The 16,880-nt window shown below is 40.0% G+C and overlaps 1 protein-coding gene across 2 annotated transcripts in view; it reads left to right on the forward strand.

Annotated features, from left to right (window-relative positions):
- The window catches only part of WDR48 (WD repeat domain 48), a 52,742-nt gene that overhangs the window by 30,693 nt on the left and 5,169 nt on the right, over nucleotides 1-16,880 (forward strand). The window contains exons 8-17 of one of the 2 annotated variants that reach the window (XM_070776075.1): nucleotides 119-343; nucleotides 1,995-2,069; nucleotides 3,687-3,789; nucleotides 4,611-4,708; nucleotides 9,031-9,138; nucleotides 9,450-9,546; nucleotides 11,911-12,006; nucleotides 14,116-14,221; nucleotides 15,159-15,246; nucleotides 15,926-15,961. In XM_070776075.1, coding sequence (XP_070632176.1) covers nucleotides 119-343; nucleotides 1,995-2,069; nucleotides 3,687-3,789; nucleotides 4,611-4,708; nucleotides 9,031-9,138; nucleotides 9,450-9,546; nucleotides 11,911-12,006; nucleotides 14,116-14,221; nucleotides 15,159-15,246; nucleotides 15,926-15,961 — 1,032 coding nt within the window. The remainder of the gene's footprint in view (nucleotides 1-118; nucleotides 344-1,994; nucleotides 2,070-3,686; nucleotides 3,790-4,610; nucleotides 4,709-9,030; nucleotides 9,139-9,449; nucleotides 9,547-11,910; nucleotides 12,007-14,115; nucleotides 14,222-15,158; nucleotides 15,247-15,925; nucleotides 15,962-16,880) is intronic. The other variant, XM_019984243.2, reaches the window with a different exon arrangement.

Raw genomic sequence — 16,880 nt, forward strand, 5'->3', positions numbered from 1 at the left:
TGCAGGTTATTAGAGATACGTTTTGACAGTATGGAGTCCGGAGAGAAGCCAAGAGCAGAGCACAAGATAGCAGGATCTTTTGGGGCAGGTTTCTAACCTTAGCTTTCTCTATTCCCAGTGCCTTTCCGGCAGTTCAGATGGGACAATCCGCCTTTGGTCCCTTGGCCAGCAGAGATGTATAGCAACGTATCGAGTGCATGATGAAGGTGTGTGGGCTCTGCAGGTCAATGACGCCTTCACACACGTGTATTCTGGAGGAAGGGACAGGAAGATTTATTGCACAGACCTAAGAAACCCTGATATTCGGGTGCTAATTTGTGAAGAAAAAGCGCCAGTTCTCAAGGTACGTCATATGTTTTAGTTTTATGATTTAGATTGTTACATGCACTAGCCAAATACATCGAAATCAATATTAAAACCTGAGTCACCTGTTAGGTTGTAAAAAAAGATACTTCTTAGCCGCCCGTAGAGGAAATGGTGACTTCCTGGGAACATCAGGGGTGGATGAGTGTCGCACTGGCGAATCCTCTGAACTGACCCACAGTGCTCCTGAGCTCTGCTGGCTTTCCTAACCTGTCCTCAGAGAAGGAATAAGAGGAGTTCAGGTATCTGTGAGTGGACAGCAAAGCAGAAATGTGTCCACTGTGTCACGTGGGGGATGTGGAAGAGTGCTCCTGAAGAAGGGGGAGAGGCAGGTTCAAATTGCAAACCATCACTGCCTCAGAATAGTCCTGGGAGGTGGGTACTTGAGAAGCCATCCATATTGACACCTGCTAAAAGTGAAGCCTAGCCTAGAAAAATGGCCAGTCATCGTTGACAAGATGTTCAGTCTCACTGATATTCACAGAATTGCACATTAAAACAATGGTGAGGAGATTTCCAGATTTAAAATGGAGGCATAAAGACAGCACTCTCCACCCCTGCCAACCCCTTCTCAGAGATCATCTGAAAACAAGAAAAGCATCTACAAAACTTAAGTGACATCTGACACTCAGACCACAGTATAGGAGGAAGAGCTGAAACAGAGACTACAGGTCAAATGAGACACTTGAGAGGATGCCTGTGGTCTAAGAGCTCACATTATACTGGCCAAGTACAGTTCTTTAAAGCAGATGGCACAGCCTAATGGACAGAAGCCATAATCCTTTAGAGAAGCAAGAGAGTTGAGGCCAAAATCATAGAGACACAGCATGTGTGCAGGAAGCACGCTGAGGGGAGAGACAGGTGTGGAGGGGAAACTGCACTGCAAGGCCTGCGGCTGCCAGGACCTCTGGGCTGTGGAGAAAAAGACGAGAAGTATTTAACACAGGCATAAACATAAGGAGCATCGCTTTGAACTAAAGAGGATTCCTGGTTGCCAGTGTTCCAGCCCTGTCCTCATGTCTCCAAACCTGCAGTTTCCTGGTGCAGGAAGAATAGTGGGCAGATCACTTCATTTGCATAATGTGTACATAGGTGTATATTTATTTTCACATGTGCAGTATTTTAAAAATACAGGACACCGTAAACTGTTCCCATTGTACAGTCTGTTCCTGGGTGGGGAGTAGGCATGGTCCATTGCAGGAATACCTTTTACTTTTGCTGTCTTGTTAGAACTGTTATTTTGTTTCTTGCTACACTCATTTCCAAAGAAAAAAGAAACTTATTTTCTTGTTATTAAGAACATAAAAACAGAAGAGTGGTAAAGGTAGGAAGGGACGGTAAGTCATCCTTCTGACTGTACCCATTTAGAACCCTTAAATTAACCACACTTGAAACTTGAAGCCCTTGTTTTTAGTAAGACGTCACCCCATTCCATTTATGTAGGGCTCTAAATTCCATTATCAGAGAGCCCCTTTCATTCTTCTGTGCATCCCTGGCTTTTAACACATGCCTGTGGTATCATCACTGTACAATGTTGAATGAAGGAGTTGGTATTTAATATTGTTTAGCTGGTCCTGGCTGTTCAGAAGAGTCAACATTCCATACAGTGGTATTTTTGTGCCTTGTTTCAGATGGAACTTGACAGATCAGCTGACCCCCCTCCTGCAATTTGGGTTGCAACAACAAAGTCTACAGTAAATAAATGGGTAAGTGAGCCACTGTACCAAATGCTGGCAGAGTACCACACGCTCAGTGTGAGCATGACTCAGTCAATTCAGTCACTCAGTCGTGTCTGACTCTTTGCAACCCCATGGACTGCAGCACACCAGACTTCCCTGTCCATCACCAACTCCCGGAGCTTACTCAAACTCATATCCATCGAGTCAGTGATGCCATCCAACCATCTCATCCTCCATCATCCCTGTCTCCTCCTGCCTTCAATCTTGCCCGGCTTCAGGGTCTTTTCTAAGGAGTCAGCTCTTCGCATCAGGTGACCAAAGTATTGGAGCTTCAGCTTTAGCAACAGTCCTTCCAATGAATGTTCGAGACTGATTTCTTTTATGATGGACTGGTTTGATCTGTAGGGACTCTCAAGAGTCTTCTCCAACACCACAGTTCAAAAGCATCAGTTCTTTGGCACTCAGCTTTCTTTATGGTCCAACTCTCACATCCATAAATGACTACTGGAAAAACCATAGCTTTGGCTAGACAGACCTTTGTTGGCAAAGTAATGTCTCTGCTTTTTAATGTGCTGTCTAGGTTTTAATAGCATAGCTTTTCTTCCAAGGAGCAAGCATCTTTTAATTTCATGGCTGCAGTCACCATCTCCAGTGATTTTGGAGTCCAAGAAAATAAAGTCTGTCACTGTTTCCATTGTTCCTCCATCTATTTGGCATGAAGTGATGGGACCAGATGCCATGACTTTCAGTAGCAGGACAAAAATCCAAAATTTAGACAGTGGCAAAAATCTGAATGCCCCTGTGAATGCAGGTGTGATCCTAAGGATTGCATAAAAATTAAGGTCATAGTCAAAATACTATATTACAAAATATTATATTACTAATATAATACTATATTACTAAAATACTATAATACTATAATACAGAAGCTTCTGACTTCTTTGTCAGGAGCCAAGATACACATTTAATGTGCTGAGCATAGGCACTGTGCCCTGACAAAACCAGTAAAGATTACTACAACTTCTGACCTTATGAAAGTGTATTTGAAAAGAGGCAGTCCAAGTACCAGGACAGCAGGGAAGCTCATTAGAATTCTGTTTTTCTAAACAGAAAGCAGAATTGTTTTTTCAAATTCATTTCCTTTTTCTTCATAGCATAAAGAACAAGGATCAAAATAAAGGGTAAGCAGAGTGAAGTAAAAAAAAGTACTTTTAATTAAGATTTAATAATAAATAGTTACTTTTTAAGTTAAGAATTAAGATTTCCATTTTCTTGCTTACCAGACTGTTTGTGGATAACAAAAGAGAAAGTGTTTGCCTTTATTCTTATTTTATATGTAGGTCAAGTTGTCTTTCTTTGTACTTGTAAAAAAATATATATATCTTGTCTAAATTTCTTTGTGCCAATTTGAGATCAACATAGCTTTACCCAGAAGAGTGCCTAGTGTTCTCTCCAAAAAGACAACATTCCCTTCTTAATTTTTGTTTTGTATTTTTTTAATCACAGTAGATAATTGTACTTTGTGTCTTAAGTATTTTTTTGGTTGATGTTAATTGTTGGGTTTTTCTCATTTGCTCTTTGTTTTTCTTGCCACTAAAGCTTATAAAGCATAAAATGATTAAATAATGAATTTTATTCCTTTAGACATTGAAGGGAATTCATAATTTTAGAGCCTCTGGAGATTATGACAATGACTGTACAAATCCTATAACACCCCTTTGTACACAACCTGACCAGGTTATTAAAGGTAAGTAAGGATGTTGGGAGGTATTGTACCTTTTATTGAGATTAACCATAGTCACTAAGAGATTGACAAAAATAAAGGAAATGACTTTCCTTTAAATGTAATTCTGATGTCAAGAAAAGGCTAATCGTATATTGACTTATTTTTAATAAAAGAAAAAATATTTTTTAAATGCTATTTAGTGACTTTAAAAGTTGGGCTTTCTTGAATTCATCTTTTTGCCAAGCATTAGACTAATAATCATGGGTGTTGGTGAAGCCAACAGCCACTCTGTAAAAGATACAGTGTTGTCTTCTGGCACAAGCCAGAACTGCTCAGATCTGGCCTCTGTATTCTACATGCTCCAACTGGAAGTGGCCGCTCTGATTTCAGGGTCAGAGGTTGGGACTGGAGTATTGAATGATGTGTTTATCTGTAGTCAGATGTCCATGCCGCTACCATTAGGATAGGATGTCCATTCAGGAGGCATAAAAGAGCAGTAAGATAGGAAGCAAACGTTAGTAAGAGATGGAACTAGTTCAGAGATGTCCTCTCATCATTTTGACTTTTCCCAGTGGGTAAAAAAATTGTTAAGGTGTTTGCTCTAACAGTTTTCCACTAGTAGTCCCTTGACGTGAATAAAGAGTCTTCTCATCTATAATCTGTACTTAAAGTCAGACAGTTTTTCTTTGGTTAGCTTTAAATTGCCTTAGACATAATTATATGGTCTCCTTTCTGGGGGCTACTATGATTTACACTTTGTTACATGTCACTTAACATCATTGCTGTACTGTGAATTTAAATACAGGATTGTTTTACTAATTGTGTGGATTTTTTCCCTTTAGGGGGTGCTAGTATTATTCAGTGTCACATTCTTAATGATAAGAGACATATATTAACCAAAGATACCAATAATAATGTGGCATATTGGGATGTCTTGAAGGTGAGTATCTTTGTAATTTAATACAGGTTACTGGATTCTATATCCCTTTATTTTTTATTGTAGTCTGTATGTATATGTGTATATGTTGTTTGTGTGTGTGTGTGTATATATATATATAATAACCAAGATAATATATAAATAAAGACTTAAGTGCAGCCTTATTTTGGAATATATATTCTTATGTGAATATTAGATAAGGCCATAGTTAATCTTTTTAAGTACCCAGAGTTTGAATGGAACCATTTTCTCTGTTTAGTGTATTACCAACTGCGTTATGCTGCCTTCCCTGAAAATGAATACTTCAGAGTTCCACATCCTTGATGCTCTTGGCATTTGGGGCCCAATGAATCTGCTGCAGGACTGGGAGGGAGGGTCTGTCCTTGCGTTGTAGGGTGCTTAGCACCCCTTCACCTCTGCTCAGTAGATGCCAGTAACCACCTTCATCCCCATCCCCCCCTTTCAGTTGTGACAGACAAAAATGCCTCTAGACATTGCCAAACGTTTAGAGGGAGGGAGGAAGAAGGATGCAAAATCACCCTAGGTTGAGTACACAGAATAATTTTGACCGTTTCTTAGGATTTATAGCCATCTCTGAGCATCGGTTATGACTTTGAGTCATGTTAGAGTGAATTCTTGGATAATTGAGATGTATTAAGCTGTTCAGCCACATTCTAAATAGCACTGAAGAATTTATAGACAAATTGAACTTTGCTTTTAGGATCCTGACAAATGGCCCTTCTTAGTGTTGTTGGTATATTTGTTCTACAAATATTTCTGGATTAAATGAATACTCAGTTCAGTTCAACACAGTGCAAAGAGTCATAAATCACAGTGTGCTGAGGGTCATAAATGATGAAAAATGATCCCTTCTGGTTGGAGGGAGAGCAGAACAGAGGATGGCCTACATACAGAGGAGGTTACGTACAGCTGGAAAACCAGGAGGACTGCATGGGGAGAGATCATGGAGCAGGGCTTGAAGGCTTCCAACAGATAGATTGTGGGAGGGCATTTAGGAGGACGGAGTGAATAGCAAAGACACAGAAGAGGAAAGTACGTGCTCATTCAGGGCCAGCTGAGCAGTTTTGTGTAACTGGAGACCTGAGTGAATATAAAGGAGTAGTAGGGGTTTAAGGATGAAAAAATGAGATTAATTTCCCACAAAGTCATGAGTTGTAGGCTCCAGACTTGGCTGGTTTTTTTTAGCACTTACTAAAGATTCTTAGATGAGTTTAGAGCAGGAAAACTGTCTAACTAGCTGGAGTCCTGGTAGAGTCCTGCTATCTAAATGGGAGGTAGTTCTATCAGATGGGGTACTACGCTGACATGCATCATCATTGGCATTTTTGTGTCCCTGGCAGTGTCCCATATCCAGATATGAGACCTTGAGGTTTTAAGATCAAATGATCAAGCAAAATAGACATGACTTTAAACAAAGGTACAGAAGTCAGGAGTGGTTTTAGGACCATAGGCTCAGAGTTGAACAGAGCTGCATTCTGACCTTGGCTCTGCCACCTGCCAGCCAAATGATCTCCAGAATATTCTTACCTTTGTCTTTATTCCTAAAATCTGGGTCTTAACCTATTTCTTGGTAATGTTAAGGGGATGTTTGAGAAGTATTTATTGTAATGACTGACACATTATAATTAGGAGGTTGTTGCACTAATACAGTGAAATATCATATTCCTCTGGAGTAGGGTGGGAACAAGCAGGGGTTAAAAAAAAAAAATTGAATAATTAGATATTTAGGCCTGTGGGTAAGAGTGATGTTTTCTCTATGGCTCAGTGGTAAAGAATCTGCCTTCAATGCAGGAGACACAGAGGTGCAGGTTCGATCCCTGGGTCAGGAAGATCTCCTAGAGGAGGAAATGGCAACCCACTCCAATACTCTTGCCTGAAAAATCCCATGGACAGAGGAGCCTGGTGAGCTTCAGTCCATGGGGTTGCAGAGAGTCAGACACGACTGAGCGACTAAATACACAGGAAGAAAGGGAAGGGACAGAGATCAGTGCTTGGCTTCCGGGTTAGTGTCAAAGTGTTACAGGGGAGATAAGAGGAAAAAGGGTTATTGGGGGAAATGGACATGCTGAGAAAGGTAACAGATTTGAGTTTCTGTGGGATGTCTGGGTAGAGGTGTTTGCTGGGCAGAGACCTGTACAACCTAATGTACGGATGAGAAAGCTGGACTGGAGAAATGGGCTCGGCTATCATCGTCTGTGGATTATAATTGGATCCATGAGAAGGTCAGTTTCCAAGAATTACATCTATACTGAAAATAGAAGAAACCAAATCATCTCCATTTCAAGAAATTTTAGAAAAAGAAGCCAAAAAGATGTATAATAAAAAAAGGGGTAAGAATGCTCAGAGCCAGTGGCAGCTCAAGGACTAAATGTCTCAGAAAGGAGCTTGTGGTAAGCTAAGCTAGCCTGCTGAGAGTTTGCATGAGATAACAGAATGGAGTATGCATGTGGATCTAGTCAATGAAGAGGATGGTGTCTGAGAACAGTTGGTGCCAGATGGAGTGGGTTGAGTAGTGTTTTGGAGGTGAAGAAATAGAATTTGAATAGAGACAATCAAGAATTGATGCTTTTGAACTGTGGTGTGGGAGAAGACTCTTCAGAGTCCCTTGGACTGCAAGGAGATCCAACCAGTCCATTCTGAAGGAGATCAGCCCTGGGATTTCTTTGGAAGGAATGATGCTAAAGCTGAAACTCCAGTACTTTGGCCACCTCATGCGAAGAGTTGACTCATTGGAAAAGACTCTGATGCTGGGAGGGATTGGGGGCAAGAGGAGAAGGGGATGACAGAGGATGAGATGGCTGGATGGCATCACTGACTCGATGGACGTGAGTCTGAGTGAACTCTGGGAGTTGGCGATGGACAGGGAGGCCTGGAGTGCTGCGATTCATGGGGTCACAAAGAGTCGGACATGACTGAGTGACTGATCTGATCTGATCTGATCTTGATGATATTTGACTGGTGAGATAGGCAGAAGAGGCAGTGACTGGAGAAGATTTAGAGATGAAAAGGTCGGAGGGTTTTGTTTGGGTGTTAAGGTATTTTTAAGATGGGAGAAATTTGATCATGGTTCACTGTGGGGAAAAGCCAGTAAAGACATAAGAGGGTAGATGATGGTACAAGGCCCCCAAGACGCAAGAGATGAGGCGGTCCAGGTCCAGCAAGAAGGGGCACCTTTTTCCTTGCACCGGGAAGAACAGTAGCAGAAAGTTAAGGGGATTTTGTTGAGGCTTCTCTTTTTTAAGGAGTAGAGGTCAGAGTCATGTGCTGAGGGCAGTAAGAGGTGGTGGTGGCGGCAAGGTCAGAAATAGGAGGAAAGTAGAGATTTAACAAAGATGTTGTGGGAAACTGAGGAAACAAGTTCCAGGCGGCGTGAGTAACTGTCCCATTTATAGTGGGATTACTGTCAAGGATTCCAGAGGCCGCGATGACCTACCTGTGTGTTGTCCACGTGAATGTTGATGTTGTCCAGGAAACAAGCAAGATCGCAAGATGGGTTGCAAGACATTGAGCCAGGCTCAAGTTGCCAGTGAATGAGGGACAGTAACCACAGAGATTACTAGATGGCAGTGAGGAAAAGGGGATACAGTTTACTGCAGCTGAATGATACGGGCTCAAAGAGTTTTTACATAGTGATGGTGGAATCATGGTCTCTATATGCCATTAGGGAATTATGGGATATAGGAGAAGACATGAGTCACCCTTTGAGAAGATGGCTGGTGAGATGGGACCCTCAGGAACGAGCCAGGTTGCTGTTAGGAAGAAGAGGTAGAGGGAACATTCTGTCTTGTGGTTCAGAAGTTCAGAATTGAGATGAGCTGATTGGAGATGCTCCATGGCACCAGATGAAGTTTGGAACATACCTTTGGGGAGCATAGGTATTTAGGGAATGAATAAGAAAGAGAAATTTAAGATTGCTGCCTATATTATACCTATTATCTGAAGGTAGCTTCATAGTTCTCTTAAAGTGCTTACAAACTGCTTTTTGTTCCTTCAAGATTTTTTTCCCCTTCTTCTGACATTGGTTACAGATAACTGTGGTGGTATGTTATATCAATGTCAGCAAAATTAAATTACAGTTTCAAAAAAAGAGCATTTTGTGGTTCTTTAATTTAAAATTTTACTAGGAGGTAGTTATTTAAAGGTAAACGCTTTAAGATAAAAATGTTTGATGACATTCTTTCTGAAACATATTTTAATCTCCATTTTATTTAGGCAAATGTGTAAAATTTTGAGTAGCTAAGTCAGAGTCAAATCAATTGACCACTTAATAGTAATAATTATCATACTTTCTTTTTGATGTATAGGCATGTAAAGTTGAAGATTTGGGCAAAGTGGATTTTGAAGATGAAATTAAGAAAAGATTTAAGATGGTATATGTACCAAATTGGTTCTCAGTAGACTTAAAAACAGGGGTAAGTTAGCAGTTGATATTTGTGCAATTTGGGATAGTTGAAAATTTCTCTTATAGCTGAGAATTAAGTATTATTAGTTGTGGAGTCCTGTGTCTTTAAGTTTGAAAGGAGAAGGTTTTATGCAGTTTAAATGCCTTTTCATATCCCAGTATATTAAATTGTAGTTGCATTGAATCTCACGAAACACATTTTGATTCTGAATCTGTGGCTTAGCACTCTAGTCAAATAGTGCAAATAAATAAGGATTTAGAGACTTACTTGAAGAATGTATTCAAATAGAATGCCACTAAGCAATTTTTCTCTTTTGACAGATGTTGACAATTACTTTGGATGAGAGTGACTGCTTTGCTGCTTGGGTTTCTGCAAAAGATGCTGGCTTCAGCAGCCCCGATGGGTCGGATCCAAAATGTGAGTTTGTGTCCTTCCTTCCCTGCCTCCTTCCAAAAGAGTAGGTAGATCTGTGCTGGGTTTTTGCTATATGCTCATCTTTTTTGTTTATAAACAATATTTGGGTTTTTTAAAAACTATTTTTCAAGAAATCTATATTATTTTCTCATATGAAAATGGAAAATATTCCATTTTAAGTGTTTTGGGATCTTGAGTTTTCTCACAGTGTATGACTTAGCTTTAACAATTAAACATGCAGCATACTCTCTACCCTTAAAGCATTCTGAAAATCTGTTAGGTAAGGATAAGTGAAGCTAGGAAACAGTTTTTCCCCCTCCAATTAAAAAAAAGAATTATTGAAGTATAACTAACATATCGTGTTGGTTTCAGATGTACAGGATAATGATTCAGTATTTGTATATATTGCAAAATAATCACAACAGTAAATCTAGTTAATAGTTAACATCTGTCGCCATGTATAGAAAGTTTTTTCTCTTGAGACTTTTTAAGATCTACTCTCTTAGCGACTTTAAAATGTGCAATACAGTATTAGTAAATATAGTCGCCATGCTGTATGTCACATGCCCGTGACGAATATATTGTATAACTGGGAGTTCATACGTTTTGACTCCCTTCGCCCACTTTGCCCATTCCATTACTCCTACCCCGCAACATCCGGCAACCACCAGTCTGTTCTTTGTTTGTATGAGCTCTGGGTTTTTTTGCTTTTTTGGCTTCAGATTCCACATGTAAGTGGGATCATATGGCATTTGTCTGTGTCTGACATATTTCGCTTGACCATAAGGCCTTCAGGGTTCATCCTTGTTGTCACAAATGGCAAGACTTAATTTTCTTTATGACTGAATAATATTTCTTTGTGTGTGTATCACATTTTCTTTATCCATTCATCCATCAATGGACAATGAGGTTTTCTGTAAATAATGCTTCAGTTAACATGGGGGTGCATATATCTTTTTAAATTAGTGTTTTCCTTTGCTTCAGATAAATACTCAGAAGTAGCATACTAGATCGGAGAAGGCAATGGCACCCCACTCCAGTACTTTTGCCTGGAGAATCCCATGGACGGAGGAGCCTGGTAGGCTGCAGTCCATGGAGTCGCTGAGGGTCGGACACGACTGCGCGACTTCACTTTCACTTTTCACTTTCATGCATTGGAGAAGGAAATGGCAACCCACTCCAGTGTTTTTGCCTGGAGAATCCCAGGGACAGGGGAGCCTGGTGGGCTGCTGTCTATGGGGTCACGCAGAGTCAGACACGACTGAAGTGACTTAGCAGCAGTAGCATACTAGATATGATAGTTTTGTTTTTGAGGAACCACCATACTGTTTTGTACAGTGTCTGCACAAACGTACATTCCCATCAGTAGTGCACAGGGGTTCCTGTTTCTCCTCATACTCTCAAACATTTGTTGTTTATCATCTTTTTTATTAACAGCCATTCTGACAGGTGTGAGGTGATAGCTCATTGTGGTTTTGATTTGCCTTTCCCTGGGATTAGTGATGTTGAGCATGTTTTCATATACCTGTTGGCCATCTGTATGTCTTCTTTGGAAAAATGTCTATTCAGCTGTTCTGCCCAATTTTTTAGTCAGATTTTTCCATTTTTTTGCTATTGAGTTGTATGAATTTTTTATATACTTTGGATATTAACCCATTTCAGATAAATAATTTGCAAATATTTTCTCCTGTTCAGTAGGTCGCCTTTTCATTTTGTTGATGATTTCCTTTGCTCTGTAAAAGCTTGTTAGTTTGATATAGTTCCACTTACTTACTTTTGCCTTCATTGCCTTTGCTTTTGGTGTCAGATCCAAAAAAATCATCCACCAATATCATTGTCAGTAGGCTTATCGCCTGTGTTTTCTTCTAGGATTATTGTGGTTTCACGTCTTACATTCATCTCTTTAGACCTTGTTGAGTTAATTTTTGTGTATGTTGAGAAGAGACTTATCTTCATAAGGGTCTATTATATTTTATTAATTATACCTTTGATCAGTATTCTTCTAAGATTGTAGCCTGTAGAAATAACTGATATATATACAAAATATAGTGGCTTTATATGGATATAACCCTTTAAAGAATACAATTTCTGTTGTTGTTTATTCATTTTCAAAGAATAGCTATATCTGAATAACCAAATAGAATATCTGTTTGCTTGATATTATCACTGCTTTAAACATTGTAAGATGAAATTTTAATAGACTTTGTGAAATACGTGAAGTCTTGCTTTTAGACATCTTTGGCATTGGGTTAAGAATGTAACATCAGAATATGTGGAAACTTTTCATTTTTATTGCTTTCCCTCTACTTTTAAGTTAAAACTAATGTCTCTCTTTTCTGTTTTTCTTTTGAATTGACTCTTTTGCAGTGAACTTAGGAGGGCTTTTACTCCAGGCACTCCTAGAATATTGGCCTAGGACACATGTGAATCCAATAGATGAAGAAGAAAATGAAGTAAATCACGGTTCGTATTTTTATATTAGAATAAGTGGTTTTAAAATTACTCTGAAGTTAAGGATATTTAGATTGTTATCCTGAGAATTTAAAAAAAAAAATTCTTTAAGCATTTGCTAAAGGATGACATAATAAATAGCTGTGGTATGCCCACTTTCTTGCCCTCCCTTCTGCACGCTAAAGAATGTCCATCCAGTCTCAACTGAGATAGCAAAGAACTTCTAATTAATGACACTACACAAGGTACATGGAATCAGTCCTGTGTATTCAGGTGACCTTTGTCCTTGAAAGCAGGCAGCTCTTAGCAGGTTTATTCTAACAGTATTTCTCCAGGTGTCTGTGGACCTGCTGGATTTACCTCCAAAGCTAGCTATTGAGCTGCATTGGAAAGCCAGGTTTGTCCTTGTGAGGCATTCTTCACATTGGCCTGAAAGGTAGATATTCCCTAGTCTGATGATCTACCTGATATTGGCTCAAAAAATCAGCTCCCAACTCAGAAGTGCCAGGGTAAGTGACTGAGTATGTGTAAAGAATTAATGTCATTGAGGACATTCCGAAGCTGTGTGTGCCAAAAGCAGTGGCAGTAACTCACTGTGCAGCACTGGAGAATTTGGAACATATGAGTTTGGCTCAGTCTGATTAAAAAAAGGAGGGGAAAAAACTTAAAATATCACAGTTGATATATAACCTTGAGTTCCTGCTACTGAGGACTTGCTCTGCTAAAGATTCTCTGAAGATTGCCTGTTTGTGGTGGTCAGCAGTGATGAAGCCCTCCTGCCAGAGACTTTGTTGTGGCCGACTGATTTCATCCAGAATCATTTTTGGAGTTTAAATCTGTTTTGCAAGGATGGCATGCCTTTCCGTAAGCCAGTGTCCTGATGTCCCTGTCAAAGAGAGAGCACTGACCCCACATATGATGGCGTTTCTTTTGTTACCTGGCTCGCTCCGTTCCCCTTCTGAATTGTGCAGTGAACTGTGAGCCAGAGTCAGTGGAAAGATCTGCTCACAGAGGGTCAAGAAAGCTAAGTTCTGCTATGGGCTCTGCCATTTTATCAGCAAAGCAGCTGTGGGCATACCATTTCCTGTTCTTGACTTGTCTTTCTCCATCTATAACCTGACAGGGTGCCCTCGGAGGCCCAAGGAGCCAATAAAGACTAAGTAATCAAAACAAAGGGCTACAGGCAGCATCTCTTGAAGGCAGACTTTGGTTGGGGGAGTAAAGAATAAGTCACAGGAACGCCAAATCATCCTTAAAATCAAACTGGCATAGTGAAGGCAGGGCAGGACTGAGCCAGGCTCAGGACATGGCACACACTACCTGGCTGGTAATCCTGCTGGACCTGCACGGCACACAGTGGACCCTCAGACTGCTTGGTCGTACGAGGTGGGCACCTCCAGTTTTCGGAGGCCTATAATGAGTTGTAAGTGAAGATAATAGAGATAGATGGGCATGGATCCCTCCATTCAGGGACTAGCATTCTGGTTGGACAAAGCACCGCTTACATCTGCATTGTGTGGTCAGAGTTGGTGCTGTGAGAGAGTGCTATTGGGTTGCAGAGGGCGAGATTGCTTCCAGATTCCTTCAGAAAGTGGTTATGAACAAGGAGGAGTCAGCTGCGGAGAGCTGACTGAAATGAAATCTGCAAAGAGCAATAAAAATGAGTTTATGACCTCTTTGAGATTTTGTTTTTCACTAATACCATTAGTTGTGGCTGCCATTAAATATAAATTTTTTTTTTCTGACACAAATTTCTCTGTGCTTGGTGTTTTACCAATCCCCACCCCCCAGCACCAAAGAAAAGAGCATATCATCCTTTATAAAGAGACTGTTCTAGACTGCCCTGAGGCTGAAGTAGATGGTTATGTTTTTGTTTTAAATCTCAAACATTAATCTCCTCTAAAATGTAATCACCTCTCATGAGGTGTGTCGCACATTGCCGTATTTCTTATTTTCAGGAACTTAACTTTGTTTTTTACCTTTATTTCCATCTCTAGCTAACTTACAGTACTTTGTGACTTTAAAATCTTGCAATGGTTGGGTCCTGTGGAAACAGAATGTTTAGAATCTGTGTTGTTAGCACTGACTCTGGGTACTGACGCCATCTACATCTTTTCCTAGTAAATGGGGAGCAGGAGAACCGAGTACAGAAAGGAAATGGCTACTTTCAAGTGCCCCCACACACCCCTGTGATCTTTGGCGAAGCTGGAGGTCGCACCCTCTTCAGGTATGGGTAAGAAGGGCTAAGAGTGCATCCTGTTTGCCCTGAAGTTTTGATTCAAGCAAATGTCTATTAATTTCTAGGGGTGTCTGGGTTTTGGTTTTTCACCTCCCTGAAATAGTTAAGTGTCTGATGCTATTAGACCCCATCTTAATTGAGAGCTGAGCCTCTAGTGATAAAATGAGGTTGATACCTTGTGGAGGTTGATAACCTTGCCTCAAGGCAGCTTCTTAGTGGTTTCTGCAGGAAATGCTTTTTCTCACTTAACCAGCAAGACCGCCAGGGTGAGGGGACAGATGACTTCACCAGAAGTCCCCACCCACAGGACAACATCTGAGTAGATAACTTCCCTCAGACCAGGCCAGGGGAGATGGACTGGGCTGCTCCTGGAAACTGTCGTGCCCAACAGTGGCTCGACATGAGGTGCAAGGCAGGCCTTCATGAGGGCCTGCAGGCAAGTGCTAGACTGGCTTCACCTCCAAGTTGCCAGCCAAGGCCCAGGAAATGTCATGGGAGAAAGCCATGGGCCAGAAGTAAGAAGGCTATTTGTCTTGCCCTTGAGAGCAGAACTCTATGGTGATTTCCTGAGAGGAGTTACTGAAAACATCCTGACCCCATATTGTGTGTGGAGTCCCATGCACCATAGCACTTCTGGGCGACCTCAAGTGCCTTGCCTACACCCAGCTTCCTGTCCTCACCCAGGGGCCCCAATAGGCAGCCGTAGTGTATGTCTGGCCTCGGAATCTGGGAGCCTGAGTTTTACAGCTTGCTTTCACTCTTCGCAGAATGAGTCATTCTGCCTGCCTTCTACTTTATTTCCTCAGCTGTCAATTGGGGGTTATCCTGAATGAACTCTATAAGGTCCCTCCCTCTAACATTTAATGACAGTGATATTGGGATCCGTGCTTATTTTGTCACTTACTACATGATGGATTATGTTTAGGCTGCTCTGCCGAGATTCTGGGGGTGAGACTGAGTCCATGCTTCTTAATGAGACGGTGCCACAATGGGTAATTGACATCACTGTGGATGTAAGTGTCCTCCACTCCCACTTTGTCCTCTTATTTTTTTCCAAATCATGAAGAAAATTAACTGCATTAGATTGTATAATCTTTCATTGAAACTAGACTGCCATGTGGAATCCTTTTCTGCTTCTGTGCAGTTCCAAAGCTGCAGAGAAATATTATATCTCTTTCTATCTTTATTTTTAATATATAAAATGTGCTTATCAAAGAAAATAATAAATGAATAAAGTTAAATTCCCATCCTTTTCCAAACACTCTCTTCCATTCACTTCCTATTCTTCTTCCCAGAGGTAGTAAATATTAATAGCTTAATGCCAAGCCTTCAGTACCTTTTTCTGTGCATACACAAGTATATATTATTTGTGTCTATCTATGTGTGTCTAGATATATGCAATCCATATATAGATCATTTTATTTTGCACAGAAGCTACTGTTCTGTACTGTTCTACAACTTGGGTGTGTTTTTTTGTTTTGTTTTTCACTTAAAAATATATTTTGGACATTTCTTCATATCAGTATATGGATCACTTCTTTTTAACAACTGCATAGTGTTTCGTTGTATAAATGTACCATGATTTATTTAGCCAGTCCCTATTAATGGACATTTAGGTTGTACCCAATGTTTTCTGTTACAAACAATGCTTCAGTGAACATCCTTGTATATATATCTTTGTGTACTTTTTAGGGTAAATTCCTAGAAGTGGAATTGCTGGATCAAAGGGTATGCACATTTTAAATTTCAATAGATACTGCCAAATTGCACTCCACTAAGGGTATACCAGTTTACACTCTCACCAACAGTGTGTGAGTGCCCAGTACCCCACACCCTCACCAATGCTGGATACTTAGAATCTTTGCTGAAAGATAGACGTATTATCTCATTGATTTAATTTTTTTTAACTTACGATGAGGTTAAGCATCTTTTCATAGTGGCCATTTTTATTTCTTTTGTAAATTGCCTGTTTGTATTCTTTACTCGACTTTCTATTGGGTTATTTGTCTTTCTTATTGACTTGTAATAGTTCTTCATATTGAATATTAACCCTTTGACCATTCTCTTGCCTCTCGATTGAATTTTTACTTTGCTCATGATGTCCTTTGGCAGGCAAAAAGTTTTAATTTTTATATGACCAGATTAATCCTTTATGTCTGTGAGTTTCATGTCTTACTTAAGTATTTCCCACTCCAGAGTAGCAAAAATGTTTTCTTGTGTTCTCTTCTAGTATGTTTATGATAATAGTTTGTATGTAGATCATTAAAGTATTAGAATTTATTCTATTTGGTGAATGTATTCTGTTTGGTGTGAAGTGAAGTAAGATGCTAACTTTCTCCAAATGGATAGCCAGTGTGTCAACACAATTTATTGAATCATCTAAACTTTTCCTACTAATTTGAAATGCTGTTTTATCATACACTAAATTCCTATACACAAATAGGTCTGTTTCTAGTTATACCCTATTGACCAATTTTTTGTCTATTTAAAGCCTTATGAAAAGAGATTTAATCTCTAGAACCTTCTAGAAAATTTGTTTTCTGTCCCAGATAAACTTCCAAGAACTTAAAGCCAGTCTGACACCTCATGGATATTCTAGTCTTCTCTAAATTTGAGCTCCCCATAAACCACTAATTCTTTTGACTGT

The sequence above is a fragment of the Bos indicus genome, chromosome 22, assembly GCF_029378745.1.
Source record: "Bos indicus isolate NIAB-ARS_2022 breed Sahiwal x Tharparkar chromosome 22, NIAB-ARS_B.indTharparkar_mat_pri_1.0, whole genome shotgun sequence".
NCBI lineage: Eukaryota > Metazoa > Chordata > Mammalia > Artiodactyla > Bovidae > Bos > Bos indicus.